The 14,807-nt window shown below is 47.2% G+C and overlaps 1 protein-coding gene across 1 annotated transcript in view; it reads left to right on the top strand.

The window, feature by feature from the left end:
* The first annotated feature begins 68 nt into the window (after positions 1–68).
* The window catches only part of lurap1 (leucine rich adaptor protein 1), a 35,313-nt gene continuing 20,574 nt past the window's right edge, over positions 69–14,807 (top strand). Inside the window, exon 1 of the mRNA XM_039734600.1 lies at positions 69–612. Within this exon, the coding sequence (XP_039590534.1) occupies positions 397–612 (216 nt within the window). The 5' untranslated portion in view covers positions 69–396. The remainder of the gene's footprint in view (positions 613–14,807) is intronic.

The raw sequence follows: 14,807 nt of genomic DNA, 5'->3' as shown, positions 1-14,807 counted from the left end.
ATAGGCGTGTTACGGTACTGCTGCTGTACAGTGCATAGGCGGATTACGGTACGGCAGCTGCGCAAATGCGCAGTCGCATGTAAGTTGCTGCTGCTGCTCTGGCGGCGGTGGCGTCTCAGCCCACTCGCTCCTTCGTCCAAGCAGGTGACTGCGAGCGGAGAAGCTGGCCTGTCCCGGGCAAGCGATGATGCAGGCTATCGCGGTCAGGTGAGAAGGTCACAGCCTGATTTTAGTGGCACGTCGATGCCGAGCGGAGAGGAGTCAGCTGGCAGACGGCGTCACGCTCCGAAGACTTGCCTGCTTGTCTTCCCCTTCTTCGCCGCTTAGACTTTTGGGGTTCACGGTCTGCGCAGCGGATCAGGTGCATCGGACAGACCGGGAGGAGAGCGAGTGGCGATGGAGGAGTCGACCTGTGAGCCTCTCCCGGACCTCAGGGACCTCGAGAGTAAAGTCGGCAGGAAGACGCCCGAAGGCTTGTTACGATGGCTACGGGAGGACTCGGCTCCGCACTCCGGCGGCAGCACACTGGAGACCTGCGAGCGTCGCGACGCAGATTCCTTGGTGGCGAAAAAGGGACTGGCGGAGAAGATTCGAGATCTCAGGCTTGAGATGGTAAGAGTCATTCTTAAGCTGTAGACAGACGTTGATGGGCAGTGCCCCTGACCTTTGATGAAGTTGGCTGAGGCGCAGGTATTGGGCGACTGCACCGAGAGGGTCATGTGACCCGTGCCAATCTTGGGGAAAGATGAATGTGGGGTGAACTTCGCGTTCGAGCTCTGAGCTCCTCTAGTGGTGGACGTGGGTGAAATGTGGGCTCTCCATGAAATGCCACTCTGGCATAAACTGAACTGCCTTAAAGCCGCTGACGCCGGTGACCCAAATCCTTCAGTAAGCTATTACGAACGTCTCATCCTAATCAGCTAATCAATCAACCTTTATTTTGTACAGCGCTTCTAGCAGCACCCAGAGTCGGTTTTCAGAGCAAACAAGATGATGACAGCGAGCGCAGCTTCGGCAAACAGTAGGGGGCGCTTGTAACGTCACGAACGCTGAGTAACGGGCAATGGCACTCGACCGCGTTACAATTAGGATGGCCGGACGTCCCGTTTCTTTCATGCTTTCTTTTCTGCATTGCGTCCCGTTTTATTGTATTAAACTTTAGTTTAACAAAATTTAAACAGACAGGTCATTCCAATTAACACGCAAGAAACTAAAGCGGGGAGCCCATGTCCAATCATCTATATGTGCGATTATGACGTGTGACGTTAATCTGCATCCAGGTCCACTAATTTACAGGGAAAACTTGGCGGCTGGTAACAGGATTGGCACTCCAGTCACCGTAAAAAAAACACTGTACCAATGGGTCGCCTGTTGGACGGCAGCACTCGGGTCCAAATCCGGGTGGTTCGTCGTGTGGTGGGTGCGGCAACGCGCTGAATCAGCGCATGCGCCCAGCATAGCATCTCTCTCGCAATGTTCACAAACCTTTAAAGGGGACAACCCCCATTTCCTCTCTTTCATGAAATATGCGTCTAAAATAGTTATTGAACCACACTTGATTGATTAGTAGGTTGTGTCATTGAAGATCTGGTTAGCCTTATGATGTGGTGAGGTGCCATCCTTGAGTTTGAGAAACCACAGGGTAAGTTCTAGTAGGCACCCCATAGAGCACTCGCCAACAAGGCGGGTGGGCATCCGATGATCCCAGTTTGTCTGATGGCTTTCAGGCCCAAGCAGAATCTGATTTCTTTTAAACACTGGAAGTACCTACTTGTGTGTGTTCATGTGACCTTCTTGGTACAGGTGGGCTGGCATTTTGACCCTGCTGGGATGAAGTCTGCCTTTTCCAGCCGTGGGGACCCCCTAGGGAATTCTCATTCATAGTTTCAATCTGTTGTCCCACCCCCCCTCCTTTAATTAAACATTCCTGGGATCAGAGAGGGGGGAGAAATCAATTGGAACATTTGCTGTCATCAGTCAGTGCCTGTGCCATTTGGCACGTGACGGGCAGCCTCTCTGCACAGCCCAGCACTGTGATGGTTTTGCATAATTTAGAAGTGTTTTTCAATCTGTTCTTAAGCGATTATGGACTTGGAAAACGACGGCAATGGGAGAAGGAGAACGTTTTTACTTGCGAATGGATTTTTCATTTCCAGGAGGCTGCGTTTCCTATAGGAGTCTTCCTGCCAGCACTTTGCTTGCCGCCAGCAGCGATGCAGTGCATGCCAGGGTGTAAAAAGAGAAACATTCAAAAGTCTCTTCCGCAGTCGTGTGCAGTGGATGAACCCGTTGGGATCGTCTCATTTAGAAGTGAACGCTGCGGACCAGGGGAACTCTTCAGTTAGTGAATGAGACGAAGCGGATGGACGCTTGGCCACTGGGGTAGTGATGCGAGTGCGCTGAGTCAGACCAGCCCCTTAACTCAAGGAATTGTGGGGTCAGCCTGAATGGCAGTAGTGGACGGTGGATGGACCCTTTGGGATTAACAACTCACTTAGTAATTGGCACAGAGGGACTGGACACTTGTGGAACATCGATTTGGATGACTAGTGCTGTGGACACTTTGGATCAGAACACCCATCACCTCAAGGAATTGTGGGAAGCCTTAAAAGCTATAGAGAGCTGTGGATGGACCAGTTGGGATCAGCCGTTAACTTGTGGACACTCGTGGAACATCAGTTTGGAGGACCAGCACAGTTTGCTGTGAACTGTTTGGGTCAGAACATCCGTCACCTCAAGGAACCGTGGGGCAGCCTAGAAAGAAATAGTGTATGATGGATGGACCCTTCGGTATCGCACATCTAGAAGTTAGTAATTAGACCACAGTCCATGGGACCTTCTGGAACACTGATTTAGATGACCCAGTGCAGTATGCCATGAGTGCTTTGGATCAGAACAGCCCTTACCTCTTTGAATTGTGATGGACGTTTAAGTGAGACTGCACTGAGCTCAAGTACTTGGAGGATCAGAAGACAACCCAAACCTCCACCATTTCAGTGATGACTCAACCCATCTACCTGGCACCGCTTCATGGACTGGCCTCTTCCACAGTCATATCCAAGGGATGGATATTAAGAAGGTAATAATTGGGGCACAGTCCATGGAACCTTCTAGAACATTGATTAGGATGACCCATTACAACATGCAGTGAGGGCTTTGGATCAGAACAGCCCTTGCCTCTATGAATCAAGGCAGAAGAAGACTCCCACCATTTCAGTGATGATTCGGCCCATCTGCTTGGCACCGCAAAGGCTTCGTGGACTGCTATGGCGTTGTGCACCGGTCTCTTCCACAGTCATATATATCCTGGGGTGGACCCTTTGGGATCAGCAGTTAACTTAGTCATTGGAGCAGACTGCACAGACACTTGTGGAACATCAATTTGGAGGACCAGTGCTGTGGACACTTTGGATCAGAACATACATTACCTCAAGGAATTGTGGGGAAGTCTTTAATGCAGTAGAGAGCACTGGATGGAACCTAATTACTAATTGGGGCACAGACCATGGAACCTTCTGGAACATTTATCTGGATGACCTATTACAATATGCTGTGAGTGCTTTGGATCAGAACAGCCTTTACCTCTACAAATTGAGGCCCAAGCCCTGTAATGGCTGACAGATGAAGACTCCACCATTTCACTGATGATTCAGCCCATCTACTTGGCACTACTATGGATTGGTCTTTTCCACAATCACATCCAGGATGGACCCTTTGAGATCAGCAGCTAACTTAGTGCCTGGGCACTTGTGGAATATCATTTTGGAGGACCAGTTCTGTGGACACTTTGGATCAGAACATATATCACCTCAAGGAATTGTGGGGAAGTCTTAAAAGAAATAGAGAGCAGTGGATGGACCCTTTTGGGGTCACACGTCTAGAAATTAGCAATTGGGGCACAGACCATGGAACCTTCGGGAACATTGATCTGGATGACCCATTACAATATTCTGTGAGTGTTTTGGATCAGAACACCCTGTACCTCTACGAATCGAGGCCCAAGCCCTGTATTGGCTGACGGAAGAAGACTCCAGATGAAGACTCCACCATTTCACTGATGATTCAAGCCCATCTACCTGGTACTACTATGGTTTGGTCTCTTCCACAATCACATCCAAGGGTGGACCCTTTGAGATCAACAGCTAACTTAGTGCCTGTACACTTGTGGAAGATCAGTTTGGAGGACCAGTACAGTTTGCCATGGACACTGGATCAGAACATCCATCACCTCAAGAAATTGTGGGGCCAACCTCAGTATCACTAGTGGACAGTGGGGTCACACATTTAGAAGACAGTAATTGGGGCACAGTCCATGGAACCTTAGCAGTAGTGGACAGTGAATGGACACTAAGCCACTCAAATTGTGAAGATCAGACTGACCAAATGGCTGGCGTCAATACCATTGAAAGTACCCCACACAGGAACGCTCTCTCCATATTTACACCTTTACACTTTGACTGTGACTTGGTGGGCTGGGGTGCAGGCCTCTTCTGCACTTCTGGACCCTTTGAGGTCACTGGTTTGGATCAGACGAGCCGTGTGGGGCAGGTTGGAAGACCCCTGAGCTCGGTGACCAACCTAGAGCGTGGCCATCTCCCACAGAGGGTCTGCCCAGTTGGAGAGCTTGTGAGATGGACGTCCCTGAGAACACGTCACGTGCAGAAGAGCCAACTGGAAAGGATTCGAGGAAGATGACAGGCTTGGAAGAGGAGCAGATGGCAAACTCTGGAAGATTTGGGTGGGAGGCTGCAGAAAGTGTCAGGAGCCCCAGGAGGGGAACAGGAGAAGAAAAATAAATCAATAAATCAAAGTCAGCCCTGCTCAATTCCCAGAGGAATCAAGAAGGCCCGGAATGGTGGTCTCCCCGCTGCCCACGGGGGGATAATTCTTTTTCTTTTTTTTTTTGTTGTTCTTTTTCATCCTCTCAGCACTTTGTGATGAGTTGGACTTCATTTTTTTTTCTTGCCCCTGTGAGTTGTGTGAGAGGACCTGACATGACAGCTCTTAGTGTCGCAGATGTGAGTCACAGATGTGAGTCAGGCTGGCCTGCCTGCCTCCAGACGACGTGCCGATTCCTTCATTAAGCCGCGTAGCCCCTCGTTAGGAAACACACAGCAGAGCCGGACCGATTTGGACTTTACGGGGGCTTCTCAGGCTGCCTTGGCATCTGTGTGGTTTTGCAGCTTCTTACCCACTGGGTCATTGCGGATTAAACAGTACAGCAGCGTTTCTCAACCTTTACGTATTTGCGACCCGAGTTTTCATAATAGTTTTAATTGCACCCCCATAACGTTTTTTGAAAGGAGCCCACTAGTACCAATTTGTTCTTTTTTTAATTAATGATATATCATAGATGCATATTTTATTATGGGCAGCACGGTGGCGCAGTGGGTAGCGCTGCTGCCTTGCAGTTAGAAGACCCGGGTTCGCTTCCCTGCCTTTATCTTTATCGTCATTTATCTAATTATATTTATTTTTCTAGTATCAGAAGGTAGTTTAAGTTAATTTGTTTTGATTTCAATAGATGTAATTTTCATATTTTCGATTCTTGTTTTCTTTTTTTCACATCTTCGCGCCCCCCTTTTTGTTACTTCGTGCCCTCATAGGAGGACCCACCCCACAGTTTGAGAACCACTGCAGTACAGCATCTAAAACTGTAAAGTGACCAGGATGGGGGTCGTTATAGAAAGGCGCTATATAAAATCACAGGGGCATGGGTTCAGATTTGTTTCTGGCTAAATCTGCACCCTTAACAGTCACCAGGGCTTACAGCATTGCAAACAAATGAATTTGACAGGTAATGGTCAATAGAATTGTGTTTGAAAGGCGCTATATAAACGGACAGGAGTCCAGGTTCAGTTTCCTCCCTCTCACTCGTCGTGTAAAACATCACATTAAAGTTGTGTTCACCATTTCATGGACGCTGTATAAAATTAGAAGCTCCAGGTCCCCCCGACCTACCCCAAAACTCTCACTCATGGCATGGAAACAAATGAGCCAAATCTGGAGAGCCTCGCCCTTTGAAAGGCGCTATATAAAACTCAAAGGGCACGGCTTCAGCTCTGACTCCGACGCCGACGGGCACTGAACATTTCAAACGTGTCAACTGGGCTTGTAAAGCTCCTTAGAATATTGAAAGGCGCTATATACAGTCACAATGCCACAGGTTTAGTCTCGTTCTGTGCCCTTCACAGCCATCTGAGCTCACAGCACAGAAACATCCAAACCTGGAGCTGGAAAGCTCTGTAGAGGTAGGATGGTCACCCTATGAAAGGCGCTATATAAAACTCCAAGGACACGGGTCCAGTATCTGCCTCTGACTCGGTCTGTGCCCTTAACACACTGGACCTGCAATGCTCCTTAGAGTTGTGGCCACCATTTGAAAGGCGCTATAAGAAATCACAGAGTCCCACATTCAGTTCCCAGTTCACATATTTATTGTATGAAAACAAAAGTTAAGCTGGACTTGTAACGTACTTTAGAATTGTGTTTCCCATTTGAAAGGTGTTACATAACATTACAAGGTGTTCAGTATCTTCCCGCAATCTGTGACCTTGACACCCACCAGAGTTTTGAGGCATTCACAATTTAAAAAGGCACTATATGAAATTACAAGGGCACGGATTCAGCGATTCCCGCTGTGCCCTTAACACGCACCGGGGCTCACGGCACTGAAACTTGCAAACAAGTGGATTGGACCTGTGAAGCTCTCTAAGTGTAGGGTGTTTGCCATTGCAAAGGCGCTATATGAAATCACAAAGCCCCTGGTCCACTGCTTGATTCTCCCTCATTGTAAGAACAATCATTGGCTTTATTAGTAAACCACTCTAGAAATGTGCTCACCTTTGAAAGGCGCTATATCAGATCACGAGGTTAAGTGTTCAGTTCCCAGCTCTCTCTCATTATGTAAAAAATAAAACTGTACCGCCCAAGCAATTTCGAACCATGTCCACTTCTGAAAGGCACTCCATAAAATCGCAAGGCCACCGGGTGATTTCTTGCCTGTCACTCTCTGTGTGACCATAAGAAGGTCCCCTTGCCCGCCATGCCTCACACGGCTGAAATAAATTAGCAGTTCTACCTGTGTAGTACTTTAAGACAGTGCTCGCCTTTAAAAGGCGCTATATATACAATTTAGTTTGGTTAAGTTTGACTTGAATGTTTAGAATGTTACATGCTTTTAATCAATTCAATAAAAGATTAATAACAATAAAAAATGAAAGGCGCTATAGAAAACGGCAAAGTCCCAGGTTTGCTTCACTCATTGTGTGGAAAGAAATAAACTCATTTTTAAGCATCTTAGAATTACATTCACCGTTTGAAAGGCGCTATATAAAATCATGGGGGCACGGGTTTAGTCTCTGCCTTTAAGTCAAGTCTGTGACTTTAACATCCACCAGAGCTCACAGCACTGACACCTGCAGACAAGGGAACTGGACCTGTGAAGCGCGTGTTCTGCGTTACTTTTGTATTTGTATATAGCGCCTTTCAATGGTACATATGCTCCTGTGGTGCCTTCACAGTAGAATAAGACCCTTTCTGCATTTCATCCTTTGGAGCAAAAGCAGGTGATTTGTGACTTACTTGGGATGTCATCATCAGTGCAGGGTAGGAATCCATCTCTGTGACTCTATATAGTGCCTCTCCCTTCAGATTATTATTCTGGGGCTTCACAGTTGTTGCAAAATTCTTTCAGTTTCTTGGCATTTAGAGTGCTGAGAGGTGAAGGGACTTTGGGATCACATTAGCGGTTAATGCTAGAGGTTCACCTATGCGGTGGTATATAGCGCCTTCCAATTGGGCACATCTGAGCAAATGTACTTTTATGGGTATTATAAAATTCTTACTATAGTTCTGCATTTGGGGCATTAGCTGGTTATGTCTTGGAATGTCACGAGGAGTCCGTGGTAGTAATTCCTCTTTGTGAATATTTATAGCCACTTTTATTAGATGTTATTATTATTATTATTATTATTATTATTATCCATCCATCCATTATCCAACCCGCTATATCCTAACTACAGGGTCACGGGGGTCTGCTGGAGCCAATCCCAGCCAAAACAGGGCACAAGGCAGGAAACAAACCCCGAGCAGGGTGCCAGCCCACCACAGGGCACACACACACACACACACACCAAGCACACACTAGGGACAATTTAGAATCACTAATGCACCTAACCTGCATGTCTGTGGACTGTGGGAGGAAACCCACGCAGATGCGGGGAGAACATGCAAACTCCACGCAGGGAGGACCTGGGAAGCGAACCTAACTGCGAGGCAGCTGCGCTACCTACTGCGCCACCATGCCGCCTATTAATAATAATAATAATAAGGTACTTTATAGGTGTTGAAAATTTTATTCTACATTTCTGTCTTTAAAATACCAGGTGTCAGTGCTGGAGTTTTTACCCTTGTGTTTGTATATAGCGCCTTTCAATAGTGCACATCCTGCCATGGTGCTTTTACAAGTGTTATAAAAGTCTTTGTGTGATTTTCAGATTTAGAGTCCTGGCCATTGAAGTGATTTGATCAGAGCCACTGTAGGTGTCAGAGCCAGAGATTTACATTGGTGTCTGTATATAGCGCCTTTCAACAGTACATACAATCCTGGGGTACCTTTACAGTAGAATGAAGTTCTTTCTGTGTTTCTTAATTTGGAGTATTGGTAGGTGATGGGTGACTTTCTTGGGATGTCACCAGGGGTCAGTGGTAGGAATTCATCTTTGGGTCTCTAAGGAGAGGGTGGCACGGTGGGTAGTACTGCCACCTTGTAGTTAGGAGACCTGGGTTTGCTTCCCGGGTCCTCCCTGCGTGGAGTTTGCATGTTCTCCCCGTGTCTGCGTGGGTTTCCTCCCACAGTCCAAAGACATGCAGGTTAGGTGCATTGGCGATCCTAAGTTGTCCCTAGTGTGTGCTTGGTGTGTAGGTGGGTGTGTGTGCCCTGCAGTGGGCTGGTGCCCTGCCCGGGGTTTGTTTCCTGCCTTGCGCCCTGTGATGGCTGGGATTGGCTCCAGCAGACCCCCGTGACCCTGTAGTTAGGATATAGTGGTTGGATAAAGGATGGAGTGTGGACTCTAAGGAGATGATCATTTTAAGATTCTTTACAGGTGATGTAAAATTCTTTTAATATTTGTGCCTTTCTAGCAGTAGCAGGTGAAGTGACTTGCTGAGGACCACTAGCCGGTGCCAAAAGTGTACATATGTGTTTGTATATAGCGCCTTTCCTTAGGAATTTATTATGCTCTTTGGTGCTACACCGGTGTTGTGAAATTCTTTATACGTTTCTCCCTTTTTAGCAGCAGTAGGTGAAGCGACTTGCTACTAGTTAAGGGATACCGATGTGTTTTATATAGCGCCTTTCCATAGTGCACCACCTGTCATGGTATTTTTTATAAGTTCCCTCATTCTTTTCCCTGTACTTCTGTATTTAGAGTGCTGGACGAAGAAAAGATTTGCTCAGGGTCTCACCACTAGCCAGCACTGAGGGTTTACTTGTGTGTGTGTATATAGCGCCTTTCCTTAGGAATGTATTATGCTCTCTGGTTTCTCCCTTTTCAGCAGCAGCAGTAGGTGAGGTGACTTGCTGGTAGTTAATGCTAAAGGTTTACCTATGTGTTTTATATAGCGCCTTTCCGTAGTGCACACCCTGCCTTGGTATTTTTTGATCCTACTACAGTAGATGTGTTTCTAATGCTGGTCATTGCCATGATTTACTCAGGGTCACATGTCACATATGTCTTTGTATATAGCACCTTTCCTTAGGGGCGTTTTATTCATTAAGTTGCTGTGCAAGTTTTGCAAAATTGTTTCCTTATGTCTGCAGTGCGGAAGGATCGCCAAGGGGGGCAGTAGCCTAGATTTACCTTTGTGGTTGCATATAGCGCCTTTGATACCGATTTCCATCCTAAGGTGACTTATGAATGGGACTCCAAATTTCTGTGATGTGACCCCTCAGAGGTGAGGGTCACCTGGAGATTTTGTCATAGCGCCTTTTAACATTTAATCCTTTCCCGCAGTGTTTTACACATAGTTCATTAAATGTGATGGCTGACACCACTTAGAGTACATGCAGGGTATTGGTGGGGTGAATGGCAGGTGCCAGCTTGCACCCTTGCGTCATCTTTAAAATCTTTGAAGTGTTATGTTTAATAAAATGTTTGGACAGCAGGGTGGTGCAGTGCTTAGCGCACATCTCCCAGCGCAAATATCCCTTTCTTTGCTGAGTTTGTTTGTTCTCCCCGTGTCTGTGTAGCCTTCATTTGTTTTTGTTTTTTTTTCATTCCCTTTGTGTCTGCAGCGAATTGGTGAAGTGTAAGTGAGGCGGACTCATGCGCCACCTTGAAGTGGCTTGAAGTGCCCAGTAACTGCCAGGACAAACTTTAGTGATGGTTGCTCTGATCTGTTGGCATGGATAACAGATGGAACAAGAAACAAACATTAAAGGATAAACAGGGAAACGATAAATCAAATACATAATAGCGTGTGTTTACCCTGGGATGGACTGGCACTCCCTGGGTATTTTTCCTGCCTTGTGCCTGATGCTTGCTGAGGTTGGTTCCAACCACCCCGTGACCCCAGATGGATATACAGTACAGTAGAACAATGGATAGCCTTGATAAATGGGCAGCACTGGCTGGCTCTGTTTCTGGGTGCCAAGTATAGACTTACTGCCCTGGTCCATGTCAGTATATTTAGAATCGCTAATTGACAAGCTGGTCGAGTGTCGGTGAGTAATTGACTTTGGCCCAGTTGTCCTCAGGAGCAAGTGACAGTCAAACATGGGTTTCTGGGGTCGGCACGCGGGTCTGTCGCCTTCCTTTTCCATGGACGTGGGGCTCCGGTGGAAAGCAGCACAAGTCTTCTTCCTTTTCTAACTCCACCGCCGCTGACTGAAGTGTCCAGGGTTCAGGGTTCAGACCACACGCCGTTCTCCGCGGTGGCTCCGTTTTTGGGCTAACTGGCAACATACGAGTGTCGCTCAGGTCGGACACTCTTAAGTGCCCACCCTCTTAGGACGCAATCTTTCCATCTGATTCAGGCAATTCCCATCAGACAATGCCCGGTCAATTAATGGTCGTCCATTAGAGCAAAGCGCTTAGCGCAGCATGCCCACCATTACTCGTATTGCTTCTGCTGCAGATTCTCTCCCACGCGCGCGCTGATTGGTCGCGTTTCGCGGCCGCGCGTGACGTCAATGTTTAGCAGCTGGGCAGCTCGACAACTTTGGCGGCTTTGGTGTTTTTTTAGGGCGCGTGAAGTTGTGAAGGACGATCACGTGATTCGTCGAGAGTCTGTGCGGATCGGGCGCGGAGTGACTCACTGAGTCGGCGGGCTGACTGCGCTCTTTGGAGAGATCGGAAGAGGCGGCAGGGGTGTTTGTGTGTGTGTGGTTATTATTAACTGGCTGCCATCTGTTCACCGGCTTCTCTCGTCACTTCATCCGTGGCGTCACCGAGTCACTGCAAGGCGGGGAGACCTGCCAGCCGTGTCATCGATACATGGCGAGGCTGACACCCCAGTCTGTTAACGCTTTCAATGTCATGGACCCCGCAGTTAGAACCTTTAGAGAAATCGATACTCAGGCACTTTGGGCAGTCATCATCAACAGCCGAACATGTGGCCGAAACACTCAGAGATTATGTGTGTAGATTTGATTTCATAAATCGTCTCGCGTGTCTGCCGCACAGACTATAAGAAGAGCGATATGGGGTGGCACGGTGCCGCAGTGCTGAGCGCCGCCTTCTCACAGGTCCTGCGTCCAAACGCACTCCGAGTTGTCTGTGTGGGTTTCCCTTCGGCCATTGCGTTTTTTTTTTATCCACATTCCCAAAGAATTGCATGCAGGGCTGGTAACAGGGGGCGACGTTTTCGTCTACTTTACCTGCGACTTGAAATAGCCGTTCATTGTTAGAGGACACAGTGGAGACAAATGACGCCGCGTTCCATTTCAAGTGGGGAGTTCGCGGTCAGAATTTTCAACTGGAACGCCCCCTTAAGTCGGATTTCCAACTCGGACTGGCCTATCAAGTCCAAGTTTGATGATGACGTCAATCCAAAATGGCGGCAAACACCGCGAATGTTAGTAGGCGCTATAATATTCAACTGCACTTCTGTCCATCTACGTCTCATTAAATTAGCCATACGTACAGTACTGTCCAACTTTTAACCGTGGACATGTTGCTTCATTTTCTGGATATATAAAATGCAGAGTAATGTGTTGTTATCATCTGCTAGCACTGCAAATATTCTCCTGGATGCATCCATATTGGTTTTCCAACTGTTTCACTGTAACGTGATCAACTCCAGGTATGACATCATTCCCAGCTTCTTGACTCTCCTCGTGATGCATTACAAATTTTACACAACTTCTTAATCAAGATTCCCCTCGGTAGGGGATGCTGTCAGAGTGCCTTTCAGCCCTGGAGTGGCAAGATACAGACTACCCCCTATATACTGGTGGAGGGGAGGGCATTATTATTATTACGTTGCCTTGGTAACTACTGACAAAAAAGAGGCACCTACAACTCCTAAAATCCTTTCAGTGCCCGCTTGTAGATGCTGGAGCCACACATTGGCATGGCGAAGGGTTTTGTCTTGTAGAGTACAGGTACAGCGGAAATAGAAAAGAATCCCCCCCTTAACTGAAAACACACGCAAAGAATATTTCTTCCCAGCTTTACTTACTCAATGCCACCTCTAACATGCAAGTGAAAGACATCACAGCTACAGTTCAGAAGAATATTAAAAAATCAAAAACAAGACCTACTGAGATTAATAAAAGATCACCCCCCCCCATGTCATTTTGTTGACCCCCCTTTTGCTTTAATGACAGCCTTGAGTCTGTTGATTCTTCTCAATCAGCTTTGCACATCTAGACTGAGCCCACTGGATATTTGCCCCCCACTCTTCTTTCCAGTTTAACTGTTCAGGTTCATTCAAATTGGATGGTGAGTGTTGGTGGTCTGCTGTCTTCAGATCTTTCCACAGATTTTTACTGTGATTTAGGTCTGGGCTCTGACTGGACACACCAGGACATTCACTTTTTTCTCCTTCAGCCACTGTGTGCTCAATTTTGCTGTGTTCTTCGGTTCATCGGCGTGTTGAAAGGTGAATATTCTGCCCATCTTCAACTTTCTGGCAGAGGGTAGCAGGTTTCCCTCAAGAATTTGATGGTATTTTGCCCCATCCATCTTTCCTTCTACCCTAACGAGAGCCCCAGGCCACCCATAACCGGATGCTGCCCCCTCCATGCTTTACTGTCGTTATGGTGTGTTATGGATGGTGAGCTGCATTGGTGGACCGTCTGGTATTGAGGCCAAATAGTTTGATTTTGCTCTCATCTGACCAGAAGACCTTTTTCCACTTGGCATCAAAATCTTCAAGGTGCCTTCTGGCAAAGCTCAAATGAGCCTTAATGTGGCCTTTCTTGAGAAGTGCAGCCCTCCTGAACAAACCACAATGGTGGAGGAGCACTTGTCAAATTGTTGTCACCTGCACACCATTAATGACCGCTCAAATCCTGTAACTCCATCAAAGTGGCCATTGGCCTCTCGGTAGCCTCTCTTACCAGTTTCCTCCTTGCTCTTCCATCCAGTTTGGAGGGACAGCCGGATCTGAAGACGTTATCTGTACAGATGTCTTAAGTGTTTTAATTCCGGATGTTTTAATTGTTTGAGAAAAACACAACTTTTAAAAATAAAAATCAATTAACAAACAATAAAGACTCACTAATGTCCTTGTCTTGCAGTCTTGTATGTATGTTATCATCCAGTTGATGCTCGGGACCGGCCAATTCTAATTAATTTGAAAATCATCTGGCGCCCGCGGTGCTGCTCAAACATAAAGACTGCTGGCAGTCGCCTGGTATATACTAACTGTTGTGGAAAGCGTACCCCCAGACACAGACAGACCGACACCAGATTGTCCAAAACACACTTCTTTTATTTTTATTCTTAGCACCACAATGCCTTCTCTCACCAACTCTTCTTCCTTTCTTCTTCTTTCTCTTCTTCTTCTTTCTCTCCTTCTCTCACCAACTCTCTTCCTTTCTTCTTCTTTCTCTCTTGACCTCCTGTCCCCTCCTCACAAGCTTCGTATCCTTCCTCCCAACTCTGGCTCATCTACTTGAAAGAGGCGGCCCCTTTTATCAGGACCCGGATGAGTCCCAGGTGCTCCCCCTGACGTCACCTCCTGGTGGATGTCCATCGTGGCAGCATTGACACTCCCTGCGAATGTGAGATGGAGGGTAGACCATCTGTTCACATCTTGTTTGATTTTCTTTCCATGAGGATAGCAAAATTGTGTTGAAAAAGATCTTTATATTTACTTGTGATGTTTACTCCTAGACTTTTAAACTGTCCATCCATCCATTATCCAACCCACTATATCCTAACTACAGGGTCACGGGGGTCTGCTGGAGCCAGTCCCAGGCAACACAGGGCATAAGGCAGGAAACAAACCCCGGGCAGGGCACCCACACCCACACACCAAGCTCACACTAGGGACAATTTAGGATCACCGATCCACCTAACGTGCATGTCTTTGGACTGTGGGAGGAAACCTACGCAGACACGGGGAGAACATGCAAACTCCATGCAGGGAGGACCTGGGAAGCGAACCCGGGTTTTCCATTTTTTTTTTTTTTTATCGGCACGTTGATTTTTGGGTTGTGGGGGCAGATGAAAGGGATTGTTATTGTTCTTTTCTCCTCTTGTCTTTTCTTTGATATATTTCTCAATGTTTATGAATATTGACCACCAGCTATATGAACTTTTAAAGAAGGCCTGTACGGTGGTGTACTGCAGGGT

The sequence above is a fragment of the Polypterus senegalus genome, chromosome 14, assembly GCF_016835505.1.
Source record: "Polypterus senegalus isolate Bchr_013 chromosome 14, ASM1683550v1, whole genome shotgun sequence".
Classification (NCBI taxonomy): Eukaryota; Metazoa; Chordata; class Cladistia; order Polypteriformes; family Polypteridae; genus Polypterus; species Polypterus senegalus.
The sequence above is the reverse complement of the archived record's forward strand: the minus strand, read 5'-3'. Positions and strand labels throughout refer to the sequence as shown.